This window comes from Dermochelys coriacea, chromosome 20 (genome assembly GCF_009764565.3).
Source record: "Dermochelys coriacea isolate rDerCor1 chromosome 20, rDerCor1.pri.v4, whole genome shotgun sequence".
Taxonomy (NCBI): domain Eukaryota; kingdom Metazoa; phylum Chordata; order Testudines; family Dermochelyidae; genus Dermochelys; species Dermochelys coriacea.
Genome location: NC_050087.2, coordinates 2,886,580 through 2,910,314, shown reverse-complemented (window position 1 = coordinate 2,910,314; position 23,735 = coordinate 2,886,580). Strand labels below are relative to the sequence as shown.

The 23,735-nt window shown below is 64.8% G+C and overlaps 1 protein-coding gene across 2 annotated transcripts; it reads left to right on the top strand.

Moving 5' to 3' along the window:
- The first annotated feature begins 239 nt into the window (after positions 1-239).
- On the top strand, positions 240-22,111 carry MYO1A (myosin IA). 2 transcript variants are annotated; one of them, XM_038378738.2, is made up of 29 exons: positions 240-395; positions 3,418-3,569; positions 3,904-4,019; positions 4,665-4,759; positions 5,001-5,105; positions 5,515-5,561; positions 5,873-5,936; positions 6,508-6,606; positions 6,831-6,934; positions 7,867-8,014; positions 8,245-8,363; positions 8,850-8,936; positions 10,013-10,078; positions 10,682-10,786; positions 11,743-11,805; positions 13,207-13,407; positions 13,895-14,121; positions 14,846-15,046; positions 15,471-15,564; positions 16,017-16,166; positions 16,726-16,794; positions 17,352-17,438; positions 17,994-18,068; positions 18,645-18,779; positions 19,488-19,594; positions 19,746-19,878; positions 20,524-20,676; positions 21,053-21,180; positions 21,674-22,111. In XM_038378738.2, the coding sequence occupies exons 2-29, from the start codon at positions 3,447-3,449 to the stop codon at positions 21,795-21,797; spliced, it is 3,225 nt and encodes a 1,074-aa protein (XP_038234666.1). In that variant the 5' UTR covers positions 240-395; positions 3,418-3,446; the 3' UTR covers positions 21,798-22,111. The 2 variants fall into 2 exon arrangements, with proteins under 2 accessions (XP_038234666.1, XP_038234668.1); XM_038378740.2 differs by lacking the exon at positions 17,352-17,438 and having other exon boundaries at positions 243-395; positions 21,674-22,102.
- Positions 22,112-23,735: the final 1,624 nt, after the last annotated feature.

Sequence of the window (23,735 nt, the reverse complement as noted above, 5' to 3'; positions counted from 1 at the left end):
CCAGCTATGAGATGGGAAGACTCGCCCTGCCTTGGTCTAGTCAGGCTACGAGCTCTTTGGGGCAGGCGCTGTGTCTCATGGTGCATTTGTACAGCTCCTTGCGCGCTGTGGCAGCGAGCTTGGCGGAGGTGCTTCCATAATGCACCTAATAAAGAACAGGAGAATCCAGCTGTGCTGGAGGCTGCCCCGCCTCACAGCCTGGGGGAGGAAGTGGGTGGGGTGAGGACGGCGAGTGGGTGGAGGCAGGGTGGCCGTGCCTCAGAGCTTCACAAACCATGGACAGCTCCCTCTGAGCCAGGACTGGGCTGGGTGGCACAGCTGGCTCCGTTCTGCCAAGCAACCCGCAGACCCAGCCCAACTTGCCGAGGTGCCAGCCACACGGTGTCAGCGGGGAGGTGAGTACAGGTCCGGCTGGCTTTGCCCAACATCTCTGTCCCTTCCCCACCCTCTGCCAGCCTGCCTGGCGTCCCGCTGGCCCTGGCGGGTGGCAAAGCCCCAGCCACAGGGCGGCTTCTGGGAGGGTGTCCTCTCTGCATCCCTCTGCCCCGGCTGCAGGAAATCCCCCTGCCCTCGCTGGCCACAGCTTCCAAGGGCGGCGACGAACCTTCTTTTCCTCCCCAGACTTCCTGGGGAAACGGAGGGGGGCCCTGCAGCCGGGCCGGTGGGGTAGGCGCAGCTCTGCTTTAGGAGCCAGGGGCCCAAGTGGGGCAGAGCAGGGGCTGGTGGGGGTCAGAGGCATGAGGCTGATGGTGTCGTGGTGCTGAGGCATTGTGCCCCATTCAGTCTTAACGGGGGGACCCCACTGTGATGGCAGAGGGGTCCTGCTCAGGGAAGAACCGGAGGCGGTCCTTGGTTATTTGCATTGAGAGTGAACTTCCTCCTAAAACCCTGAGCGTGAAAACACGGACAAAGGGAAGATGGGTCTGGCTTCTGAGCCCCCTCCCTTCCACTGTACCCCCCCAACACACACAGGCCTTGGAAACGACCTCCCCCCTTCCCCCAGACTTTGAACCCCCTTTCTTCGCTCTCTGGGGGCCGAGATGAACTTTCTCCAGCAGGCCTGATAAGAGCCCCTGCGGTTTATGGCTCTGGGACAGAGTCCAGGGCAGGCTGTAAATCGAAGGTGAAGTCTGGGTTGTATTTAAAAAACAACCCCCTCTATAAAAGGCAGGAAGGGTTTAAAATAGGAGCAGGTGAGGCAGGAGCTGTAACAGCTGCTGCTGCAGGCCCAGGGCCATCAGATGGAGCCCAGGGTGGCGGGCATGGAGCTGCGCCAGGATCCTGCTGCTAATAATAACTACCATCGCTCCTGACCTCCGCCCCAGCCCCCAGGGCTGCGTTTGCTCCCTGGTCAAAGCAGGGAGCCCTCCGCGGCCCTGCGGGGGTGGAGCCTGGCTCGCGTGACTGGCCGTGGGCGCTCATCCTCGAAACCATTTACGCTTCTAACCTCCACTGGACAATTGGGAGGCTCTGGGGGTTGCCGGGGGTTGTGGAGGCAGAAACCGGGGGCCGCTCGGTTGCCTCTCCCCTCTTTGCCACTTCACGGCAGGGGGCCCGGCTGGGCCAGTGGGGTTCAGGGCCGACCTTGTGTGGCTGGCAGCGGGAGCTGCCGAGAACTTGGGTGCCCGGCTGGGAGCAGAGTGCCCTGTAACCTCCCCCTCCAAGCAGTGGGGCTGGGCCCTCGGCAGCTGGCCCTTGCTCTCTGGAACGCCCTGCAGCCCAGACCCCGAGCGGGCACAGCGCTGGGCCCAGAGAAGGACTAGCAGGGCTGGGGAGCGCAGCTCGGCCAGCGGGGGGCAAAGTCTTAGATCGTCCCCCATGAGCTGGGACCAGCCAGCGCTGGACGAGGGGGGCTGGGGCTTCCCTTCTAAGGGAGGAGTCTCCCGTCACTCAATGACTATGCCATGAGGGTACCCAGGTGGGGGGTGGAGGAATCAGGACCCCTGGGTTCTGTTCAGGAGCAGGCTTAGGTGCACGTGGGACTGACTTTGTTCCCCTGGCCCTAAGGCAGGGGTGCTGGCAGCTGTGGGGCACCCCCAACCTGCCTCTCCCCTTACAGCCATATGGCTGTGCCGACAGATCCCTGGGGCATGCAGCTCCTGGCAGGGCAGCTCTGGGGGCAGCTTTGGAGGGATAGGGTGTGGCCAGGGAGCAGAGCCAGGGACAGAGCGTGTCGGGGAGGGCACTGGAGTGGAGGGGAGAACAGGGTCTGTGCAAGCCAGGAGATGGCCCAGCCAGTTCTTCCTCTCCCCAGCTGGCATCCTGCTGCAGCTGGCTTCCTGTCCTGACTCGCTCCTTTCCTGGCTCCGGCATTAACCCCTCCGGCACTGGGCTCACCTGCTGCGGCGGGATCTCGCCTTTCCATGGGGACCTTGCTTGTTTCCAAGCCCTTGGGGTTTGTCCCCGCACCCATGGGCCTCCTGCTGCTCCTGCTGCCGCTTTTCCCTCGGGGCCTGGTGCTGGGGTCCCTAGCCGGGTAACCCCCTGAGATCCCAGCTTGTCTTCTCACGCTCAAGGAACAAACCAGTTCCACATCTGGCTGCTGCACAATCAACAGCTGGGGAATGTGGGGTACCAAGGGGCAGGGGGGCTGACACAGAGAACCCAGGTGTCCTGTGTCCTATTCCCATTTGACCCATTCACCTCCCCCTGCCAAGCAGGGAACCCAGGTGTCCTGACTCTCAGGCCCTTGCTCGAAATACTCCATCACATACCCAGTTCTAGGTATACCCCTGGGTCCTGCCACCCAGCATCCCTGCTCTAACCACTGGGCCCTCCCCTTTCCATCTGGCTGTGCTGGATTGGGGGGGTCTAGTGATGCCCAGACCCTCACACTGCTGCTCCCCTGGGAGCCCCTGGAGGCAGCTCAGCAAGAGGCCCAGAGTTCAGAAACTGCTGCTGACGGGACGGGGCAGCCCAGCTGCTGGCGAAGGGGCACCGCATGAATGAGCCAGTTACACAAGACTCCCTTCTCCTGTCAGCGGCAGAGAGGGAATAGGATCTAGGCTGTCTGGCTCCCAGGCCTCCGTATCCTATTCCAACCCACCAGGCCCCCATCCCTTCCCCGAGCCCGGGATAGAACCCCGGAGTCCTGGCTCCCCGCCCTAACCACTAGACCCCACTCCCTTCCCCGAGCCAGGGATAGAACCCCGGAGTCCTGGCTCCCTGTCCCCCCTGCTCTAACCACTAGACCCAGGGACCTGGGCTCTCCTAGATGGATTCAGATAGGGGCAGAGGCTGCCACTCGCTAGCTATGATGTGAGCCGTGGCTGTTCCTTAAGTCGGGAGTGGGGGCGTGTCACCCTGCTCAATCCGTGGGGCGCACAAAGGGCACACCCCCTTTGCAGGGCTAAGTCCCTGGGCAGCAGGGACCCCTCTGCTCACTGCTCTCTCCCCTCCGCCCATCTTCCCCTCCAGCTGCTGCCTCCCCACTGCCCGCTGGGGCCATGGAAGCCAATCTGTCCCTGCTGGACACCGTCGGGGTGGGGGACCTGGTGCTGCTGGACCCCCTGTCAGAGGAGTCGCTGCTGCAGAACCTCAAGGAGCGGTTTGCGCACCAGGAGATTTACGTAGGTGTTGGGGGTTGCGCAGGGGGGAGCAATGGGGCCGATCAGGGGCTAGTCCCCACCCCAGGAGCCTGGAGACGGAGCTCTTGGGATACCGGGGAAGGATTGGTGCACGCCTGGCCCGGGTCTGGTCCCGTACGACAGGGGTGGGTGAGGGAGACTCGATACAGGTGGGGGCGCGGCCCGTGGCAGACTGCCGGGCACCCGGCTCGCTCCCCAGCACGCTCCCGCACCCTGGATCTTCCCTTCTTTTCCTCCCTGGTATGCTCAGCCTGCCCCCCGCCCCACACTTCGCGCTCTCCCCCGCACGCTCACAGCCTCTGCGTTCCCTCCCCAGACGTACATTGGGAACGTGGTGATCTCCGTGAACCCCTACCAGCCCCTGCCCATCTACTCCCCTCAGACGGTGGAGGAGTACCGCAACTGCAACTTCTTCGCCGTCAAGCCGCACATGTAAGTGGGCCGGCCGGATGCTGGCGGGGGCCATCGCTAAGCGAGCCCCCCCAGGTGGGGGCGAACTGGGGAGTCAGGGAATGGGGCACGGGGCCTGTCCCCTCTAGGGGGCGCCAGCTCCCATCTGACCCCAGTGCGGGAACTGGATGGCTCCGGGGGGCGGGGAATGGGGCACGGGGGGGCCTATCCCCTCTAGGGGACACCCGCTCAGATCTGGCCCCAGGTTGGCAGTGACTCAAAGCCCTACAAGCCGTGGTGACTGGTGTGGCGCGAATCAGTGTCTCAAGCCGGTTCCCGGATCCAGCGGCAAGGGCAGGTTCCCGGCCCGTCCTGTCCCAGGGTGGCCGACGAGTCCATAAAGGGCTTATGTATAATTGAGTCAAATCTGGGGGTGTGCAGGGTCCCTGACCCCACTTCAGCGCAGCTCGCAGGAGGGTTTGCATGGGGCGTAGGGGATAGGAACAAGCATTGTGTGGTATGGTGCCCCTCATTCCTGACCCACAGCCCCCAGCTAGCCCAGCTGAGACCCCCGAGGCCGGGCCTCCAGCCAGGCTCCTGGGCTGGGGAGTGTGGAGCCCTGGCTGGGGGTGGGATCTGTCCTCTTCTAACTCCTCTCCCTTTACCCCCCCCACCCCCTCCTTATAGCTACGCCATCGCTGACGATGCCTATCGCTCCCTGCGGGACCGCAACAAGGACCAGTGCATCCTGATCACGGGCGAGAGCGGCGCGGGCAAGACAGGTGAGGAGGGGACGCCCGCCCCCTGCCGAGCCTGGGGTTGTGGGGGCTAGGGATGGTGGGCGAACCCCGCGGGGTTGTCAGCCGAGTCATTCCCACGGGGAGCCGGGCCCAGGTTTTGGGCAGCTGGGGGTGGCGGGCATGGGGGGAGGTCATGCGGGGGGCCGTGATGGAGTCACCCCCTGTTCTGTGCAGCCAGGAGCCTGACGGGCCCCAATGGCTGGGCCGTTGCTTGTTCCCGCAGAGGCCAGCAAGCAGGTGATGTCTTACGTGGCCGCCGTGTGTGGCAAGGGTGAGGAGGTGAACCAGGTGAAGGAGCAGCTGCTGCAGTCCAACCCGGTGCTGGAAGGTGGGTGCCCCTGGCCCTGAGAAGAGCCCCTAGTTCCCCCGCCGGGGCCTGGTCGGTTCGTGCCCTGGAGCCCAGCCCAGGGGGTGTCAGAGGCCACAAGGCTCCCAGGTGTTCCCCCCACTGAGGCCTGGCCAGTTCATGCCCCGGCCCGGGGGGGGTGTCCCAGGTATTCCCCCTGCCGGGAGCCTGACCCGAACTGGCTCTGCCCCAAGTTCGTCTGACCCTCCCTCCATACGAGCCTCGAACCCTGGCCGCGCCCCACAATGGGGAGCCCCCCGCGCTCTGCCCGTAGCACGTCCTCCACACCTGCTCCACCCTAGAGGGGCTGCCCTGCCGTAGGTGAGGGGTGGGGGAATCCCACGAAAGGTACAAATAATGATCCCGCCCCACCCCCCTGTTCTCGTTGCAGCCTTCGGTAACGCCAAGACCATCCGCAATGACAACTCCTCCAGATTCGTGAGTGGTTCTGCCTCCAGCCCCCCACTCCCCCTCAACTCCTGTCCCCACAGAGTCTCCCTCCCCCACCCTCACGACTCCCATCCCCATCCTCCACGACTAAAGTCCCCCCCGCGTCCCCCTCCCCTGCCCTCCCGACTCCTGTCCCCCTTCCCACAATTCCTGTCCCCCCAGCTTCCCCCTCCCCAACCTTCGTGACTCATGTCCCCCCAATGCCACCCTGCCCTGCAACTCCCCCAACGTTCCCCTCCCCAACCCTCGTGACCCCCGTCCTGTCATCCCCCTGACTCGTCCATCTCTGCCTCTCCCAGGGCAAGTACATGGACGTGGAGTTTGACTTCAAGGGCGAGCCCCTGGGTGGTGTCATCAGCAACTGTAAGTGCCAAAAGCCCCCCGCTGGCCCGTGGGCAGGGGCCGGGCCGGGACTGGGGCCAGCAGCTCCGTACAGGCCCGGCCGGAGAGGAGTATGCGGGCACCGTGCCCTCCAACCTGTGCCAGGGCAGTGCAGCACGCCAGGATCCGGCAGGGACTGGGTTAAGGCCAGAGCAGGACCGTGGGGCCTCTCGGGAGGGAAGGGGGGACACCTGGCTGAGGCTCCCAGCTGCTTCCACCCCTTAGCCGGAGCTTCGGCTTCCTGCGGGGAGCAGGGCCACAGATCCATTCCCAGCGCGGCACAATGGAACAATAGGGGCTGGACCCCCGCCCAGTATCCCTCCCCGAGCACCCGGCTCCTCGCCCCCTCCAGCACCAACTGGGGCCCAGATGTTCCCGCGCCCAGCGGCCCCCGCTGGGCACAGAGTCTGTCCCCCCAGTGACCCCCAGGGCACCAATTCTCCCCCCCGACTCCAGCAGCCTCCCGGGGACTGATCCCCTCAGTGGTGTTTTGGGTGACCCTAACCCTGAGCCGGGGCTCCCCCGTGTCTCCCCTCCACTCTCCCTGCTGCAGACCTGCTGGAGAAATCCCGCGTCGTGAGACACATCAAAGGGGAGAGGAATTTCCACATCTTCTACCAGCTCCTGGCCGGGGGATCTGACCAGCTCCTGAGTACGGCTGGGACCCCCTGGGCTGGGGGACGGGGATGGGGTTTTTGGGCTGTGTCGGGGGATGGGGTTTGGGCAGTGCCCCCACTGGGCTGGGGGCTGGAGGCAGGGTTTGGGGCCCATCGCTGCAGCCTGGGCAGGGCCGGGGGGACCCAGGCGAGTGCCAGGTGTGGGGGACCCGGGCGGGAGGCTGCTCCTGGCTGAGCCGCAGCCTGTCCCCTCTCGCAGGGGAGCTGAAGCTGGAGCGGGACTGCAGACACTACGGATACCTGGGCCGGGAGGATCGCAGCCTGCCGGGCGTGGACGACGCGGCCAACTTCCGAGCCATTCAGGTCCAGCCTCAGGGCGGGGGGTGGGGGAATCAGTCTGTCTGGGTAAAATGGGACCCCCTGAACTTTCCCCTCAAATCCCTACACTGCACCCCTCTCACTGGGTCCCAGGCCCGGTGCTCAGCACCTGCTCCGGATGAAGCTGGCCAGGACTCTGGGGCGGGGTCTCCCCCTGGGCAAGGAGCCGGCTCGGTCACCCCGTGTGCTCCCTGCAGCGAGTCCCCCCCCCAGGGGAGCCTGACACCTCCCCGAAGGGCCCTGCCCCCCACCCACAGCCAGCAGTGACTCCCAGCCAGCGGGTGACCGACGGGTTGTTAGTCGCTGGGGAGCCAGCGTAGGACAGAGCTGGTTAGCACCTACCAGAGACTCTCCCCCGAGTCCCAACCCAGGAGATTGACCCCTTCCAGCTGCGCAGCCGCAGTCCCCCCACCCACCGTCCCCTCCCCACTCTGGGCTTTGTCTCTTTTCCGGGCCAGCAGGTCACCTTGTCTGCACCAGCACCTCCAGCTGATCCTTGCAGAGGAGTGGCCTGGCTGCCAGTTGCCACCCTTGCCAGGCTACAGAGTGTCGGCCGTTCTCTGCAGCCCGTTGGCCATCACACCTGCCCTCTAGGGGTTGCTGCAAGGGCACACCCTTATCCTATACCACCTAGATACTTGAGTAGCACAGAGGGGAAACTGAGGCATACACACAGTATTCAGACAAAACATTAAGAACATTCCCACTTTGTCACAGCCCCCGAACTCAGGTCCCCAAACCTGTACTCCAATCTCTGCACCCCCAAACCTTCACCCCACACTCAGACTGCCAAACCAGCACCCCAAACTCAGACTCCCAAACCTGTATCCCAATCTCTGCACCCCAAACCTTCACCCCACACTCTGCACCCCCAAACTCAGACCCCCAAACTCTGCACTCCTCTGTCTCCCTGGCAGGAAGCCATGAAGGTCATCGGCTTCTCGCCGGCCGAGATGCGGGCACTGCTGGAAGTGACGGCCATGGTGCTCAAGCTGGGGAACGTGCAGCTGGACAGCCAGTTCCAGGCCAGCGGGATGGAGTCCTGCAGCATCCAGGACACACGAGGTCAGGCGGGGGCCCATGGTGGGATGAGACCCCTGCCCTCGGCTCACGTGCCCTGTTGGCACCATCAGCCCAGGCATGGCTCCCCAGTCGCCCCTCCCGAGGCCCCCTCCCCTGGGTTTCACCCACCCCCTCCCTGATCCCATGACGGTCTCGCCTCCTGCCCCCCCAGCAGCCCAGCCCCCCCCCAGGCGACGTTCCCCGGGGAGCTAACCAGGCCTCTCCCCATGCAGCTGTGCGGGAGATCTGCGAGCTGATCGGCTTGCCAGAGCGCGTCCTGGAGCAGGCCCTGTGCTCCCGCACCGTGGAGGCCAAGCAGGAGAAGGTGGTGATGGCTTTGACCGTGGCCCAGGTGAGCGGGGGGACGGGGCGGGAGGCCCAGAGCCAGACCCCTTCCCTTTGCCGCGCCCAGCATGTGCAGACATCTCCGTCAGCCCCCCCGAACCCTGCACCCCTGCGTCTCCTCCCAGCACCCCCCCGGGTCCCAGCAGGCGTTGCACCCCGTTAGCGGTGGGGCTGAGCCATGTTTGCGACCCCTCCGCAGCGACCGGCCTCCTCTTGCCAGGGCTGTCCCAGGCTCGGGGCTTTTCTGGCTCAGTCCCACAGCCGCGGGAGCTCCCTGGCGCCCAGCAGGGCCTGGACTGGGCCAGTGCTGAGACGTGAAGTTTCTTGTCTGAGGCTCCCTTGCTCAGCTTCCCGGCTTGGGGCTGAAATCACCAGCTCAGGAGCCGGTTCTTCCCCCCCAAGCGGGGCTGGCCCACATGGGCCCAGCCCCAGGGTCTCTCTGAGCCGCCCCTGTGTAGCCGCCAGCCTCCAGCCCCTTTGCCTCTGCTCCTAGGGCTGCTATGGGCGGGACGCCCTGGCGAAGAACATCTACAACCGGCTCTTCAACTGGCTGGTGACCCGCATCAATGAGAACATCAAGGTGGGTGCGCTGGAGACGCCAGCCCCAGGTGGGGCTCGAGCCTCTCTGTCACGGAGTCCCCGGGCAATGCTCCCTACGAAGCCAGGCAGGACTCTGGGGGAGCCTCCTGTCCCCAGGGCAAGAAGCTCCCCCGGCTTCCACCTTCCTGGGTCTGACCTCAGAGCATCCAGCATCTTCTGCCCTTCCCTGCGCTTCCCACAGCGAGTCCGCCCAGGTGGGGTCCTGGGGCAGCCAGAGGGTCCTGCCCCCCAACTTCACAGTCAGACGTGACTCTCAGCCAGCCAGTAAAGCAGAAGGTTTATTAGATGACAGGAACATGGTCTAAAGCAGAGCTTGTAGGTGCAGAGAACAGGACCCCTCAGTCAGGTCCGTCTTGGGGGGCAGGGAGGCCAGATCCCCATCTGGGCCTCCCCCCATTTCCCCAGCCAGCTCCAAACTGAAATTCTCCAGCCCCTCCTCCAGCCTTTGTCTCTTTCCCAGGCCAGGAGGCCACCTGATCTCTGTTCTCCAACCCCTTCAGTTGCCACCTTGCAGGGGAGGGGCCCAGACCATCAGTCCCCAGGAGACAGGGTGTCGGCCATTCTCTATGCAGACACCATCACACCTGCCCCCTAGGGCTCTGCCACAATCACACCCCCTTATCCCCCCACCTAGATATGTAAGAACTGCATAGGGGAAACTGAGGCACCGCCACAGTATTCAGAGAAAACATTAAGAACATTCCCACTTCGTCACACCCTCGGAGCGGGAGCCCCCCTGGCCAAGGCGCGGGAGCTGCTGTGTGTAGCCTGGCCAGCGGGGAGCTGGGGGGGCTCCCTGTGCCACTGGACAGAGGCTATTGAATCCCCTGCTCTCATCTCCGCTGTCTCCCAGTGCCCCCCTTCCACCTCCCCGTCCTCCCATCTGTTGGCTTCTCCTCCCCGCCCTGCCCCCCTTCCTGGGCTTTGCTGGAGCTCTTGTGCTGAACCATCCAACTGCAGTCCCCCTCCCCACGATCCCTGCCCCCTCCCTGGAGCCCAGGCTGGGCCCTCGGGACCTGGTGAGTCCATGGGTAACGAGCTCCCCTGTTTGCCCAGGTGGACTCGAGCGAGCGGAGGAAGGTGATGGGAGTTCTGGACATTTACGGCTTTGAGATTTTCCAGGTTAGTGGTGGGTATGGCAGGCCGCGGCTTGCGGGGCAGCGGGCAACTGGAGAGCCTAGGGTGGGGATAGCAGGGGCTGTGGGTGGGGAGTGAGGGGCACCGCAGAGCTGGGGGGAAAGCCCAGGGCTGGGCTAGCGGGAGGCTGAGGGGAGCTGTGGGTGGTGAGTGAGGGGCACCGCAGAGCTGGGGGGAAAGCCCAGGGCTGGGCTAGCAGGGGGCTGTGGGTGGTGAGTGAGGGGCACCGCAGAGCTGGGGGGAAAGCCCAGGGCTGGGCTAGCAGGGGGCTGCGGGTTGGGAGTGAGGGGCACCGCAGAGCTGGGGGGAAAGCCCAGGGCTGGGCTAGCAGGGGGCTGTGGGTGGGGAGTGAGGGGCACCGCAGAGCTGGGGGGAAAGCCCAGGGCTGAGCTAGCGGGGCACTGAGGGGGGCTGCGGGTGGGGAGTGAGGGGCACCGCAGAGCTGGGGGAGGGGTGGTAAACTTGCCATACTCCTGGCTTCCTGGGTGCGGCACCCTCCTGCCTAGAGCAGCAGCCCCGGGGGGGAGCAGGGAATGTGGCCCCGAACCCTCGTCCCAAGGGCCCTTCTGCCTTCTCTTTCTCGCCCAGAACAACAGCTTCGAACAGTTCGTCATCAACTACTGCAACGAGAAGCTGCAGCAGGTCTTCATCATGATGACGCTGAAGGAGGAGCAGGATGAATACGTGCGGGAGGTACCGGGGGCCCTGGGAAGCCGCCGGGTGGGCCCCGTTGTCTGTAGTTCCCCTGCCGATACACCCCCCCCCCGCCCAGCGCAGCACCCCAATGGCCCCCCAGCGATCGGCACGCGGCCGACGGGCGAGTGCTGGCACTGAAGTTACAGGCCTTTAGCCAGGGCAGTAAACAGCCTCAGCTGTCAGAAGAGGGGGGTTGGAAATGACGTATCTCCTCCCCCCCTGCCCCCGGTCCCCCGCGCCCCGGGAGTCCACAGGCTGCTCCAGCCACCCCACCCAGCCGCTGCCGGCAGCCCAGCCCCTGGCATGCACGGCCGGATTTGGCGGCACCATAAGGGGAAGATTGGGAATAAACACATGCAAAGCCCCGGGGCTCCGGACGTCCTGGTCCCCAGATCCCGTCGGAGCCCGAAGCTGGGGCTGGAATCCCCAAGTGAGACCTGCGGCCGGTGGGGTGTTTCAGAGGCAGGCAGCGCGTGGTGGCCGTGGGGCCTGGCGCAGTCAAGGGGCCGGAGCAGTGGGTCAGACAGACGCAGCCACGGCTGCTTTATTGGGTTCAGTTCCTGGCCCAGGGCCACCCCTTGGCATCCCTTCGAACCGGCCCTGTCCTGTTTCCTGCTCCTGGCGTCAACTCCGCCTGCTGGGGGTTTAAAAATCCCACGCGGGCCTCTCTTGGCTCTGCCCCTCGACTTTCTCCAGACTGGGCTGGGGGCTTGGACTCCAGCTCCCCCCCCCCCGCCTCTGGTGTGAGGCTCCCAGCACCCCGCCCGTACACCCCAGCCCCCACGCCCAAATCCAGCTGGGCTTTGCAGCTTGGACTGGAAGTGTGGGGTTTAGCCACTGAAATCCCGCGGGCGCCCCGGGCCGTCCCCGTCAGCGGGACAGGCCTTTGCTGGTCTTCCCAGCTGGTGCCGCTGCCAGCCGGGTCAGGGTCCGACGGCCACTCTCCTCCGCAGGGCATCCAGTGGACACCGGTGGACTTTTTTGACAACAGCATCATCTGCAGCTTGATTGAGGACGTGAGTTGTTGATTGAGCAACGGCCGGTGGGGATGGGACCAGCTCTTGGCGGGAGGGGGCTCCCCACCCCTGGCCAGAGGAGCCAGGAGAAAACATGGGCACCACTTACTGGCCCTAAGCAGGGCCAGGCCCAGTCCCTGCCAAGGGGACATTTTGCCCCCTCAGCCCTTTCCCTGTATCGCTGGCACCTGCCCCCGCACATGTGGGCCACCTGGACCAGGGGCTGTTTGGCACAATTGACCTTTTCTGCACTGGAAAGAAATAGCAGGGGGCTGTGGGTCGGGAATGAGCGGCACTGGCAGAGCTGGGTGGGGAACCCAGGACTGGGCTGGCAGGGGCTGCGGGTCCGGAGTGAGGGGCACCGCAGAGCTCGGGTGGATGGGCAGGGCTGGGGTAGCAGGGGGCTACGGGTCAGGAGTGAGGGGCACCACGGAGCTGGGTGGGGAGCCCAGGGCTGGGCGAGTAGGGGGCTGCGGGGCGGGAGTGAGGGGCACTGGCAGAGCTGGGTGGGGAGCCCAGGGCTGGGCGAGCAGGGGACTGCGGGGCGGGAGTGAGGGGCACTGGCAGAGCTGGGTGGGGAGCCCAGGGCTGGGCGAGCAGGGGGCTGCGCGGCGGGAGTGAGGGGCACTGGCAGAGCTGGGTGGGGAGCCCAGGGCTGGGCGAGCAGGGGGCTGCGGGGCGGGAGTGAGGGGCACTGGCAGAGCTGGGAGCCCAGGGCTGGGTGAGCAGGGGGCTGCGGGGCGGGAGTGAGGGGCACTGGCAGAGCTGGGTGGGGAGCCCAGGGCTGGGCGAGCAGGGGGCTGCGGGGCGGGAGTGAGGGGCACTGGCAGAGCTGGGTGGGGAGCCCAGGGCTGGGCGAGCAGGGGGCTGCGGGGCGGGAGTGAGGGGCACTGGCAGAGCTGGGTGGGGAGCCCAGGGCTGGGCGAGCAGGGGGCTGCGCGGCGGGAGTGAGGGGCACTGGCAGAGCTGGGTGGGGAGCCCAGGGCTGGGCGAGCAGGGGGCTGCGGGGCGGGAGTGAGGGGCACTGGCAGAGCTGGGAGCCCAGGGCTGGGTGAGCAGGGGGCTGCGGGGCGGGAGTGAGGGGCACTGGCAGAGCTGGTGGGGAGCCCAGGGCTGGGCGAGCAGGGGGCTGCGGGGCGGGAGTGAGGGGCACTGGCAGAGCTGGGTGGGGAGCTCAGGGCTGGGCGAGCAGGGGGCTGCGGGGCGGGAGTGAGGGGCACTGGCAGAACTGGGTGGGGAGCCCAGGGCTGGGCGAGCAGGGGGCTGCGGGGCGGGAGTGAGGGGCACTGGCAGAGCTGGGTGGGGAGCTCAGGGCTGGGCGAGCAGGGGGCTGCGGGGCGGGAGTGCAGGGTACCGTGGACCCGGCTGGCCCCAGGTCCATGACCCTCCGGCTCTGCACAGAGGCAGGCCGGGATCCTGGCCATGCTGGACGAGGAATGCCTGCGCCCTGGCCTGGTGACCGAGGAGACCTTCCTGGCCAAGCTGAGCCAGGTGTTTGGCAGCCACAAGCACTACGAGAGCAGAGCCACGCAGAACGCCCGGCACGTCACGGACGCCAGCCTGGCCGGGCCCTGCTTCCGTGTGCACCACTATGCTGGCAAGGTGAGGGGGGGCACCCTTCAAACTCCCAGCATGCACTGCCCGGCATGCGGGGGCCCAGACTGCCCGGCATGGGGGGGCCTTTGTGGGCTCCAGTGGTTAGACAAGGGAGCTCTGGGCAAGGAGTGGGGTCCAGGGGTTAGAGCAGGGGAGGCTGGAAGCCAGGATTCCTGGGTTCTGTCCCTGGCTCTGGGAGGGGAGTGGGGTCCAGGGGTTAGAGCAGGGGAGGCTGGGAGCCAGGACTCTTGGGTTCTGTCCCTGGCTCTGGGAGGGGAGTGGGGTCCAGGGGTTAGAGCAGGGGAGGCTGGGAGCCAGGACTCCTGGGTTCTGTCCCTGGCTCTGGGAGGGGAGTGGGGTCCAGGGGTTAGAGCAGGTAAGCCACAAGCGGGCTGGGAGCCAGGACTCTCTGCCTCGGGGTCCCTTCCACCGCCCAGCCCTGGGGAGTCAGGGGTGCCCCTTTCAGTGATGCTGTGGGTCCATCCCCCCACAGGTGACCTACAACGTGTTGGGGTTCGTGGAGAAGAACAACGACCTGCTGTTCCGTGACCTCTCGCAGGCCATGTGGAAAGCTCAGCACGAGCTGTTGCGCTCCCTCTTCCCTGAGGGGGACCCTCAGAAAGCCTCCCTCCGGCGCCCCCCAACCGCGGGCTCCCAGTTCAAGGCCTCTGTCACCACGCTCATGAAGAATCTCTACTCCAAGAACCCCAACTACATCAGGTGGCCAGGGAGGGGGCTCCCACAGGAGAGGGTGGGAGCAGGGTTACAGCTTAGCCCCTGCCGTTCTCAAACCCAGGCACTATGGGAGAATCTCCCTGGCTGTGAGCAGTGTAGGGGCTCTGACACACAGCAGAGCGAGGGGAGAAATTCCCCAGCTATGAGCAGTGTAGGGGCTCTGACATAAAGTGGAGTGAGGGGAGAAACTCCCCAGCTATGAGCAGCGTATGGGCTCTGACACACAGCAGAGCGAGGGGAGAAATTCCCCAGCTATGAGCAGCGTAGGGGCTCTGACACACAGTGGAGTGAGGGGAGAAACTCCCCAGCTATGAGCAGCGTATGGGCTCTGACACACAGCAGAGCGAGGGGAGAAATTCCCCAGCTATGAGCAGTGTAGGGGCTCTGACATAAAGTGGAGTGCGGGGAGAAACTCCCCAGCTATGAGCAGTATAGGGGCTTTGACACACAGCAGACAGAGGGGAGAAATTCCCTGGCTCTCAGCAGTGATGGGGCTTTGACATACACTGTCATGTGGGGAGATTCTCCCTGGCCTGTGAGCAGTGCAGGGGCATGAAACACAGCAGCACAAGTGGAGACTCTCTCCTGACTGTGTAGGGGATTAGACACACAGTGGAGTGAGGGCAGAATCTCCCTGGGCTGTGAGCAGTGCAGGGGTTTGACACACAGTGGAGACCTCTCTAACCTCATCCCCTCTCTGGCCACCAAGGTGCATCAAACCCAACGACAACAAAGAGCCCGGCGTGTTCACGGACGGGCTGGTTCAGACGCAGGTCCGGTACCTGGGGCTACTGGAGAATGTGCGGGTGCGGCGGGCCGGCTACGCCTACCGGCAGGGCTACAAGCCATGCCTGGAGCGCTACAAGATGCTCTGCAAGCAGACCTGGCCCAAGTGGAAGGGGGGTGCCAGGTAGGGGGGGTGAGGAGCACGGGGGGGGGATTGCGGGAGCTGGGAGAACCCTACTGGGTGGGGGGAAGCCTGGGAGGGGAGCTGGATGTGCCCCCTGGGGGGGATGCTGAGAAGGAGAGCGCTGGGGGGGAGATGTCAGCCCCATGCAGGGAGGGTCGGGGGGCTGGAGGTATCAGAGGTGCTGGCAGTGCCCAGGGGGGAGGCTGTAGCAGCAACTGGCTGAGCCCTATGGTGCTGCCCCCCTCTTGCTGGTCACCACCCTGGCCCGGGCTCCGGCCTGTCTGCCCCGCCTCTGCTCCTGCAGTGGGGTGGCTTCCTGGGGGCCACCTCTTCCCTTTGGGAGTTTTCTGTAGAGCGTGGGGGGGCCCGGAGCTCCAGCAGCCCCCGGTGCGGGGCAGGAGCCTGAGCCCAGTCTCTGGCGCAGGGACGGCGTCCAGGCCCTGCTGACCAACCTGCACGTCCCCACGGCGGAGCTGGCGTATGGGCACACCAAGATCTTCATCCGCACCCCACGCACCGTGAGTCCCTGCCGGGCTGGGGTGGGGGTAGGAGAATGGGCTAATCCAAGATGGAGGGGGGAGGTTTGCTTGGGAACACCCCCAGTGTGGGGAGGGGCTGTAGGGGCACGGGTCCAGCTGCCAATGCCAAGTCCTGCCCCCTTGCCCGGGAAGCTGTGGTGCATCCCTGGCCCTTCCAGCTGGCGTCCCGAGAGAGAGGGCGCTGGTCCTGGGCTGCCGGGGGCGACTGGCCTGGGGGCTGAGCTGTGGGGCGTCTAGGGCTGGAGCCGGACCCTGAGTTCCAGCCCCACTGAGATCAGACGCCAGGGAAAGGTCTCTGCTGACCCCTTTCATCGCTGGGGTGTCCGTGCGCGGCCACCTGCCGCAGCCAGCGCCTGAAGGGTTAACGTGCTTTGGGGGGGCCGTCCTGGCTCCCCAGCCTGGCTTTGACCCTCCTGGTGTGCCCCCCACAGCTGTTCGACCTGGAGGACAGGCGCCAGCTGCGCGTGGCTGAACTGGCCTCGCTGATCCAGGCCACCTACCGCGGCTGGAAGTGCCGTACTCACTACCAGCAGATGCGCAAGAGCCAGATCGCCATCTCGGCCTGGTTCCGGGGACAAGCGGTAACCCCCCCCCCGTCCCCGCTCTCGTCTCCTCAACCCCGGGGTGACCCTTAGTTTGACTGCTCTCCCACTCGCTCTGGATCGGGGCCCCTCCCTGACCTGGGCGGGAGTTTGCTCAGACTAATGCGACTTCCCGAGTGAAACCGCGGGGCATTTCTTAGGTGTGTTACCCGGCCGGGATCGGGGCCCCATTGCTGTACGGAGGTAGAGTCGTGAGCCAGGCCCTGCCCCACAGCGCTCAGCCTACGCGGACAAGGGACGGAGGATTGTCCCCTTGCCCAAAGTCTGCGCTGAGCCAAGAAGAGGACCCAGGTGTCCGGGATCCCTGCCTTAGCTGCAAGACTGTCCTGCCCCTTAAACCCTCCGTTCGGACGCAGGGTTGCTCTGGGCTGGCACCGTGGCGTGTGCAAACCCACCAGGACGGGACCCGGGGGAAAGGTTTTCAGGGCCCCCAATGCCTGGCTGCGAGAAGCTGTGCCCAGCCCTCGCTGGCATCTCAGCCTAGTTCCCTGCCCCGCTCGCCGTCGCCCGTTGCACACCCGGACTTTCCCCTTTTCAGCAACAGAAGCGGTACGGGCAGATGAAGAGTTCGGCGCTGCTGATCCAGGCCTACATCCGGGGATGGAAGGTGAGGGGGCAGTGCCTCTTGGAGAGCCCCCCCAGCCAGCGTCTCTCTAGGCCAGCAGCCCGCAGGGGGCCTGCAGACGCACATGGGAGATGAGCCGTCGGGAAGAGCCCAGTGGGCAGCGGGCATTTGGCCGGCGCGAGGGAGGCACTGATATTTGGCCCAGCGTGGTGGAAACCTTCGCCGGGGATCTTTGCAGGGCGGCTAGGCGGGCCGAGTGGGATGGGGTGCTCAGCGCTGCTGGGGAGCCTAGGGTGGGGGGCGCGGGCCCGAGGGAGGGGGGGTGGCAAGCAGATTGGTACCAGAGTCCCGGTAAGAGGCCGGCTGGACCCCAGGGGAGCTGTGATTCCGGGGGGCACCGCCTCGCTGGAGCACATCGCCCCCTACAGGACCCTGGCCTGTGCCCCGCCTGAGTCGCTCCTCCCGGGGCCAGGCTCTGGTGTATTGGAGTCTCTCGGTCTGTCTCTCCGTGTCCATCTGTCCTTCCCCTTCCTCCTCCTCCTCCTCCCCTCCTCAGAGCTCCGGCGGGGCTCTGATCTCTCGCCCTTTCCTCTCCGCAGTCTCGCAGGCTCCTGCGGGAGCTGAAGCACCAGAAACGCTGCAGCCAGGCCTCGGCCACCATTTCCGCCTACTGGAAAGGGTACAAGGTAACCGCAGCCGAGGTGACGGCCCGGCGCCCCCGTGGGGCCTCCGTACCATGGCTTCCGGTCAGCCTTTGCCCACGACGACCCCGCTGCCATGCCCCACCTGCCCGCTCGGGGGCGCTGCCAGCGGCCGGGGAGCCATTGGGCACCCAGTGCCCAGTTTAACATGTGCTTGGCCCGTGACTTGATCCCGGGCCGAACGCCGGCCGCTTTCCCCACCAGCTGGTCCTCCTGCACCTGCCTCTCTCGCGCTGTCCCGGGACTGTCCTGTCTTTCCGCCCTGGCCCCCTGTTGGGTTGGGGGCAGCTCGTCTTCTCTGCTCCCTGCTCTGCTCCAGAGCCTAGTCACGGCTGGGAACGGGCTCTCCGGGGATGGCCGGCCCAGCCCGGGGTCTGGGGCAGCCAGGGAGGAAGCGCGGTGGGATGGTTGCCCAGCAGGTGAGTCCAGGAGAAAAGCACGTGGGGTTAGCCAGGAGAGAGGAGGGTTCCCTCCGTCGCCCGGCCCGTCTCACGTCCCGGCCCACCGCAGGGCTGCTCACGGGGGCATCTCCCTTTGCAGACGCGGAAGGAATACAAGAAATATTTCCGCTCTGGGGCGTCCACCACCCTGGCCAATTTCATCTACAGGAGGCTGGTGAGTCGGGGCCCGCCCAGGGCTGAGGGAATGGACAACAGGCTGGAAATCTTCAAAAGAGGGCGTTGAACCACTTAAGGGATTGGGACATGGGCCCTTTCCCCTCTAGGGGGCGCCGGCTCCAATCCCAGGGCAGGGGACTGGATGGCTCTGGGGGGCGGGGAATGGGGCACGGGGTCTGTCCCCTCTAGGGGGCGCTGGCTCCAATCCGGCCCCAGGGCAGGGGACTGGATGGCTCTAGGGGGCTGGGAAGGGGGCACGGGGTCTGTCCCCTCTAGGTGGCGCCGGCTCTGATCTGGCCCCAGGGCAGGGGACTGGATGGCTCGAGGGGTGGGGGCAGGAATGGGACCAGGGGACTTTCCCAGTTGGGTTTTTAAAATGTCGAATTGTCTAAAATTGAAGACTCCCGAACCATTTTCAAACCTCTAGAGCAGGCACTTGCCCTCTGGGGCGATCTAGCTCCCCGGTTTGAATCTAACCCATTTGAAAGCATCCCCACTGTAGAACCTCGTCATTTTCTGTCTGGATGGTTCTGCATTTTCACCCCCTGTGTTTTCTGCTCCCCGTCGCCCAAAGGTGCAAAAGTTTTTCCTGGGGCTACGGACCAACCTTCCCCCCATGGTAGTGACGGATCGCAGCTGGCCCACCGCCCCCTACAAGTTCCTGGCAAACACCAACGAGGAACTGAAGAAAATATTCTACCTCTGGAAGGTCTGAGGCTACGCACAGCTCCTGTCAGAGGAGAGGCCAAACCCCGGTCCTGGCTGCTTATCCCATGGCTGTCACCATGGGGAGAGGGTCTGACCCCCTGATTCCCCAGCAGTGCTACGCCTGCCTCCCTCAATTCCCTCCTTGCACTTCAGCGGGGGGCACTTTTCTGACCTTTTCCTCCTAACCATTAGGCAGCTGCTCATCAGCTGCCTTGTCCACCCCAGAGGCGGCTGCATCTCAGTGCTGGGAAAGTGAATCCTGTGTAGTAGCTGGTACCAACAGCTAGCGTGTCCCATCCTAGAGATGGCTGCATTGCAGTGCTAGATGACCAGTCCCCGTTCAGCAAAGTTCCCCCTCCCGCTCTAGAGCTGGCTGGGTGCCTGTCCCACAGCTGCCATGTCCCAATCCCAGAGGTGTCTGCATTTTAGTGGCAGGCGAAGCGACCTCTGTAGTTCCACTCTCCGCCCTGCCTCCCTCTGGGCTTTCTTGGTGCACCTGCCCAGTGCATCATAAATAACAACGGCCCGTCGGCCCCTCGCTGCTCCTGGCCGGGGAGCTGCCCGCTGTGATTCCCCGCAGCTGTCTCCCTGCGTGCGTCGTGCCCGTCATTCACCTCCCCCAGGGTCCTGGTGGGCGCCCCCCCTTTGCCCTCTCTGCAGGCGGGATCCGGGTTCCAGTCCTGACCCAGCTTCCTCCTCTCCTCGGCAGTGTAAGAAGTACCAGGACCAGCTGACTCCGCAGAGAAAAGCTCTCCTGCAGGACAAGCTGTGTGCCAGCGAGCTCTTCAAAGGCAAGAAGACCTTGTATGCCAAGAGGTTAGCATGGGGCAGGGGTCAGTCCTCCAGTGGGGGGCTCCCAATCCCAGAGTCGGGGTGGGGCAGCAGGACTCCAGCTCATGATTTAAAGCGAGGAGTTGGGGGGGGGGGGCAGCCAGGCGGTTCATGGGTCCCACTTGGTCTCTTCCAGCCTCCAGCAGTCATTCCAGGGCGAGTACCTGGGTCTCCGGAAGAACCCCAAGTACCGGGCGCTCCACACCGTGGCCGAGGGCAAACTGGTTCTGGCCGACACCGTGCAAAAAGTCAACCGGGCCAATGGCAAGGTAGGGCGGCCCCTCCCCTCCCCGGGCCAAAGGGCCCGTGCACAGAGTCTCCCTGGGGGGAACCAGCCTTCCCCTGTGTCTCTGCTAGGAGCTAGCCCCAAGCCCCTGGCTTCCTGCTGTCTCCTCCACCGGCCGGCTGCAGCGAGGTCTGCCTGGCACGGCTCTCTGCTGCCCCCCAACCTACTCTGTGGGTCGCACCAGTGTCCCCAGGCCTGGCTGGTCCCCGTCCCCCTCTCTGGGCAGGGGATAATAAATCCCACTTAGCTAGGACTTTTCATCCAGAGAGCTCCAAGCGTGCCCCAAAGTAGGTCAGTATAGTCGTCCCTCTTTTATAGGGGGGAAACTGAGGCACTGAGCGGGGCAGTGACTTGCCCGAGGTTACCCCGGCCAGAGCTGGGAACAGAGCCCAGGTCACTTGTGTGCCTGTCCTGGGCGCTCCCCTCTAGGCCACACTGCTTGGGATCGGGCCCCGACGGACTGTGCAGTGCACCCGAGCTGAGCGCCAGGAGCTCGCCCTGTGTTGAGGCCTCCCAGGACTTGGTGTCTTTGGGGTTTACTGAGGTGCAGATTGGGGGATGACAGCCCTCCCCCCTGAGTGTCTGGCAGCCCCTATCTGCCCTCACCCTCCTGCCGGTTCCTTTGTAGACGGTTCCCCGGCTCTTCCTGCTCACCAAGAATCACGTCATTCTGGCCGACCCCAAGGCCGCTCAGCCCAAAACCGTGGTCAGCCTGAGCGACATCCAGAGGGTCTCGGTCACCCGCTTCTCCGACGGCTTCTTCGTCTTGCACCTCAATGAGGTATGGCCCCGGGGCCGGGGGGAGACGGGGCACAAGGGGCCCAGTGGGTGAAGGGCCAGCGCCCGTGGCTGCCCAGGACCCTTTCAAACCCACACATGCTCCCAGCTGGGGCATGCTGGGAAAGTGTAACCAGCTTCCCCCATGGGATCTTGGGAAAGGATTTTCCGGGTGGGGGGGGCTGTGCATAACCCCCCCCCCCACCAATCCCCCTGGGTGCCCCCTAGGTTGTGTGGAGCAGTGCAGGAAAACTCTGTGATGCATTCCCAGAAGGCATTGCAGCTCGGGTGGGAGGTGGCCGGAGATCCCCGCCTCCCCCTACCAGCGAGCTAAAATGTGTGTGGGGGGGGCCATCCCTGTGTTTGCTCTCCCCCCTTAGATCTCCACAGTGGGAACCAAGGGGGACTTCCTCCTCGTCAGCGACCACCTGATCGAGCTCATCACCAAGCTCCACCAGACGCTGCTGGAGACCACCGCCAAGACGCTCAAACTCCAAGTGGCTGATGAGTAAGGGCAGGGATTGGCCAGAACAGTGGGGGGTGGAGCCTGAGCCGGGGGTGGGGAAGGGAAGAGGAGGCTTCTGATTGGGCCGATGGGCATGACTGTCACCTACCCTAGGCGCGTGATGGTCTCTGTTGCCCTCTGGTGGCTTGCCTGGAAGGGGATAAGAGTCTATTACCGCTGCTGGCTGAGGGACCCAATCCTCTAGCTCCAGTGGTTTGGAGGCTCGTGCTTCTAGCGCGATGGGGGCGTGGGTTCGAATCCCGCTGTTAGCCCAAGCAGGGTCACGGCCAGCGTCTCAGCCCAGATCTGTGATGGCCTGGGTAGGCCGGGCTCTGAGCCGCAGCTGTGGCAGTCCGGCACTGCTTGCAGCTCTGGCTTTTTCCCCAGCAGGGGGCAGCGCGTTGGGCATCCCTGGGGGGAAGGGTGGGGTGGGACTGCGCCAGTGACCGGGGCAGGATCCCGCTGCTGATCTCAGAGCAACCGGGGGTCCGTGCAGGTTCTCCACACAGTTCAGCAAGGGCAGCATCGCCATCCGGATCGTGGAGACGGCCAAGAACAACGGGGTGGTGCCCGTCTGCAAAAAGAAAGGCAGCCACAAGATGGAGGTCCTGGTCCACTGAAGTGCCAGGACGCCCACAGGGCAGGGACGGCTGGGAAGCCACGATGCCAGCAGATGAGAACCTGGCGCTCGAGGACCCATGACAGGGCGAGATCCCGCCTGGCTGGGGGCACGGACCTTTCTCTTTCTGCTCTGATCTCTGCCAGTCTCTCGGCAAACCCAAGCAGCCCGAGGCCAGGGTCATACCCGGCTGGTGAGAGCCCTTCCCTGTCCAGGCTGCGGGGTGCAGGTGGGGGGGAATCATCTTCCCTCGAGGCCAGCTCCCTGCTCTCAGGTGGGGATAGGCGCAAATAACATTAAATATCGGAGCAAGTCAGATGGGTTCTGCCACCGTTATGTGTGTTATGGTCGCACCAGGGGCCCGCTGTGCCAGGCGCTGCTCAGACCCGCAGGGAGATCCCCATTTTGGAAATATCCCCATTTTGCAGTCCACGGGACTTGCCCTAAGCTAGTTCACTCGGGAAGCTCGTGGCAAAGTGGGGGTTTGAACCCTGGCATCCTGAGTCAGGTGCCATTAATCAGACGCCAGGGTGACAGGGCACAGATGACACCGGTCTCGGCTGAGGAGCAGAGATGCCAGCGGTGGGGTCGGACCAGCTCTGATAATAATAGCAGTTTTGCTGCTGCTTTGGGTACCCCAGGCAAACAGAGGGGCCCTGGCACCATCCCAGCTGCTGGCTCTTCTCTGCCATCCCAGCTTTGTTTTTCCAAGCCAGCAGGTGGAGCAGTTGGCACAGCCCATCTCAAGCTGTGCTGTGGGGCGTAGACACCCCACTTAGGAGCTGGGGGCTTATCGGGCCGGGAGCTCGGGTTTCATTCCTGGCTCTGGGTGCAGAGGTCTAGTGGGTTAGCGCAGAGATGGGGCTGGGTGCCAGAACTCCTGGGTTCTATTCCCGGTTCTAGGAGAGGAGTGAGGGGAGTGGGGGTTAGTGGTTCTGAGGGGGGAGACTTGGGAACTGAGACTCTTTGATCAAATCTCATCCACTCTCTCCCTGAGGGAAGGGGAAACTGAGGCATGGAGTGGGGCAGGAAGTGGCCACAGTCTCGCCACAGGGCAGTAGTGGAGCTGGGACTTGAAGCCAGATGTCTGGTGTCCCCCTATATCCTATACAAGCCTCCCCCTGCCCCATATCCCTTCCTGGCCTCAGGCCCGGAGTCCCAAAGAACCAGGCCCGTGGTTGGTCACGTGGTTCGCAAGCCGGGGCTGGGGGGTGCTGGGGCCGCTGAGCTGTCAGGCTGAGTTAGGCGACAGCCCGTGGATGGGTTGTGATGGCCGGGGCAGGGGGATGCTGCAGCCGCCAGCGGCGATAATTTGAGGGCGGGTTTCTCAGGGTGGGCGCGGGGATGGTCCTGGCTCCAGCGTGGCAGGGCTGAGTCCCCAGCGCGTCGAGTGCCAGCCTATGGGCAAGTGCAGGGCCGAGCGCCGTGGGGCTAGGCGGGAGGGGGGGCAGCAGCTTTTGCACCTGTCACGGAGTCCCCAGGCGATGCTCTGGAACTGCTCCCCCCAAAGCCAGGCAGGACTCTGGGGGAGTCTCCTCTCTGGGAGCAGCCTGTCTGCAGGACACAGCTCCCCCGGCTTCCCCTCCCTGGGTCTGACCTCGGAGCCTTCATCATCCTCTGCCCTCCGTGCGCTTCCCACAGTGAGTCCGCTCAGGCGGGGTCCTGGGGGGGCCAGAGGGTCCTGCCCCCCAACTCCACAGTCAGACGGGACTCTCAGCCAGCCAGTAAAACAGAAGGTTTATTAGACGACAGGAACATGGTCTAAACCAGAGCTTGTAGGTGCAGAGAACAGGACCCCTCACCTGGGTCCATTTTGGGGGGCAGTGAGCCAGACAACCACGTCTGCTCTTCACTCCTCGTCCCCAGCCAGCCCCAAACTAACTCACTCTCCAGCCCCGCCTCCCGGGCCAGGAGGGCACCGGATTCCTTTATTCTCCAA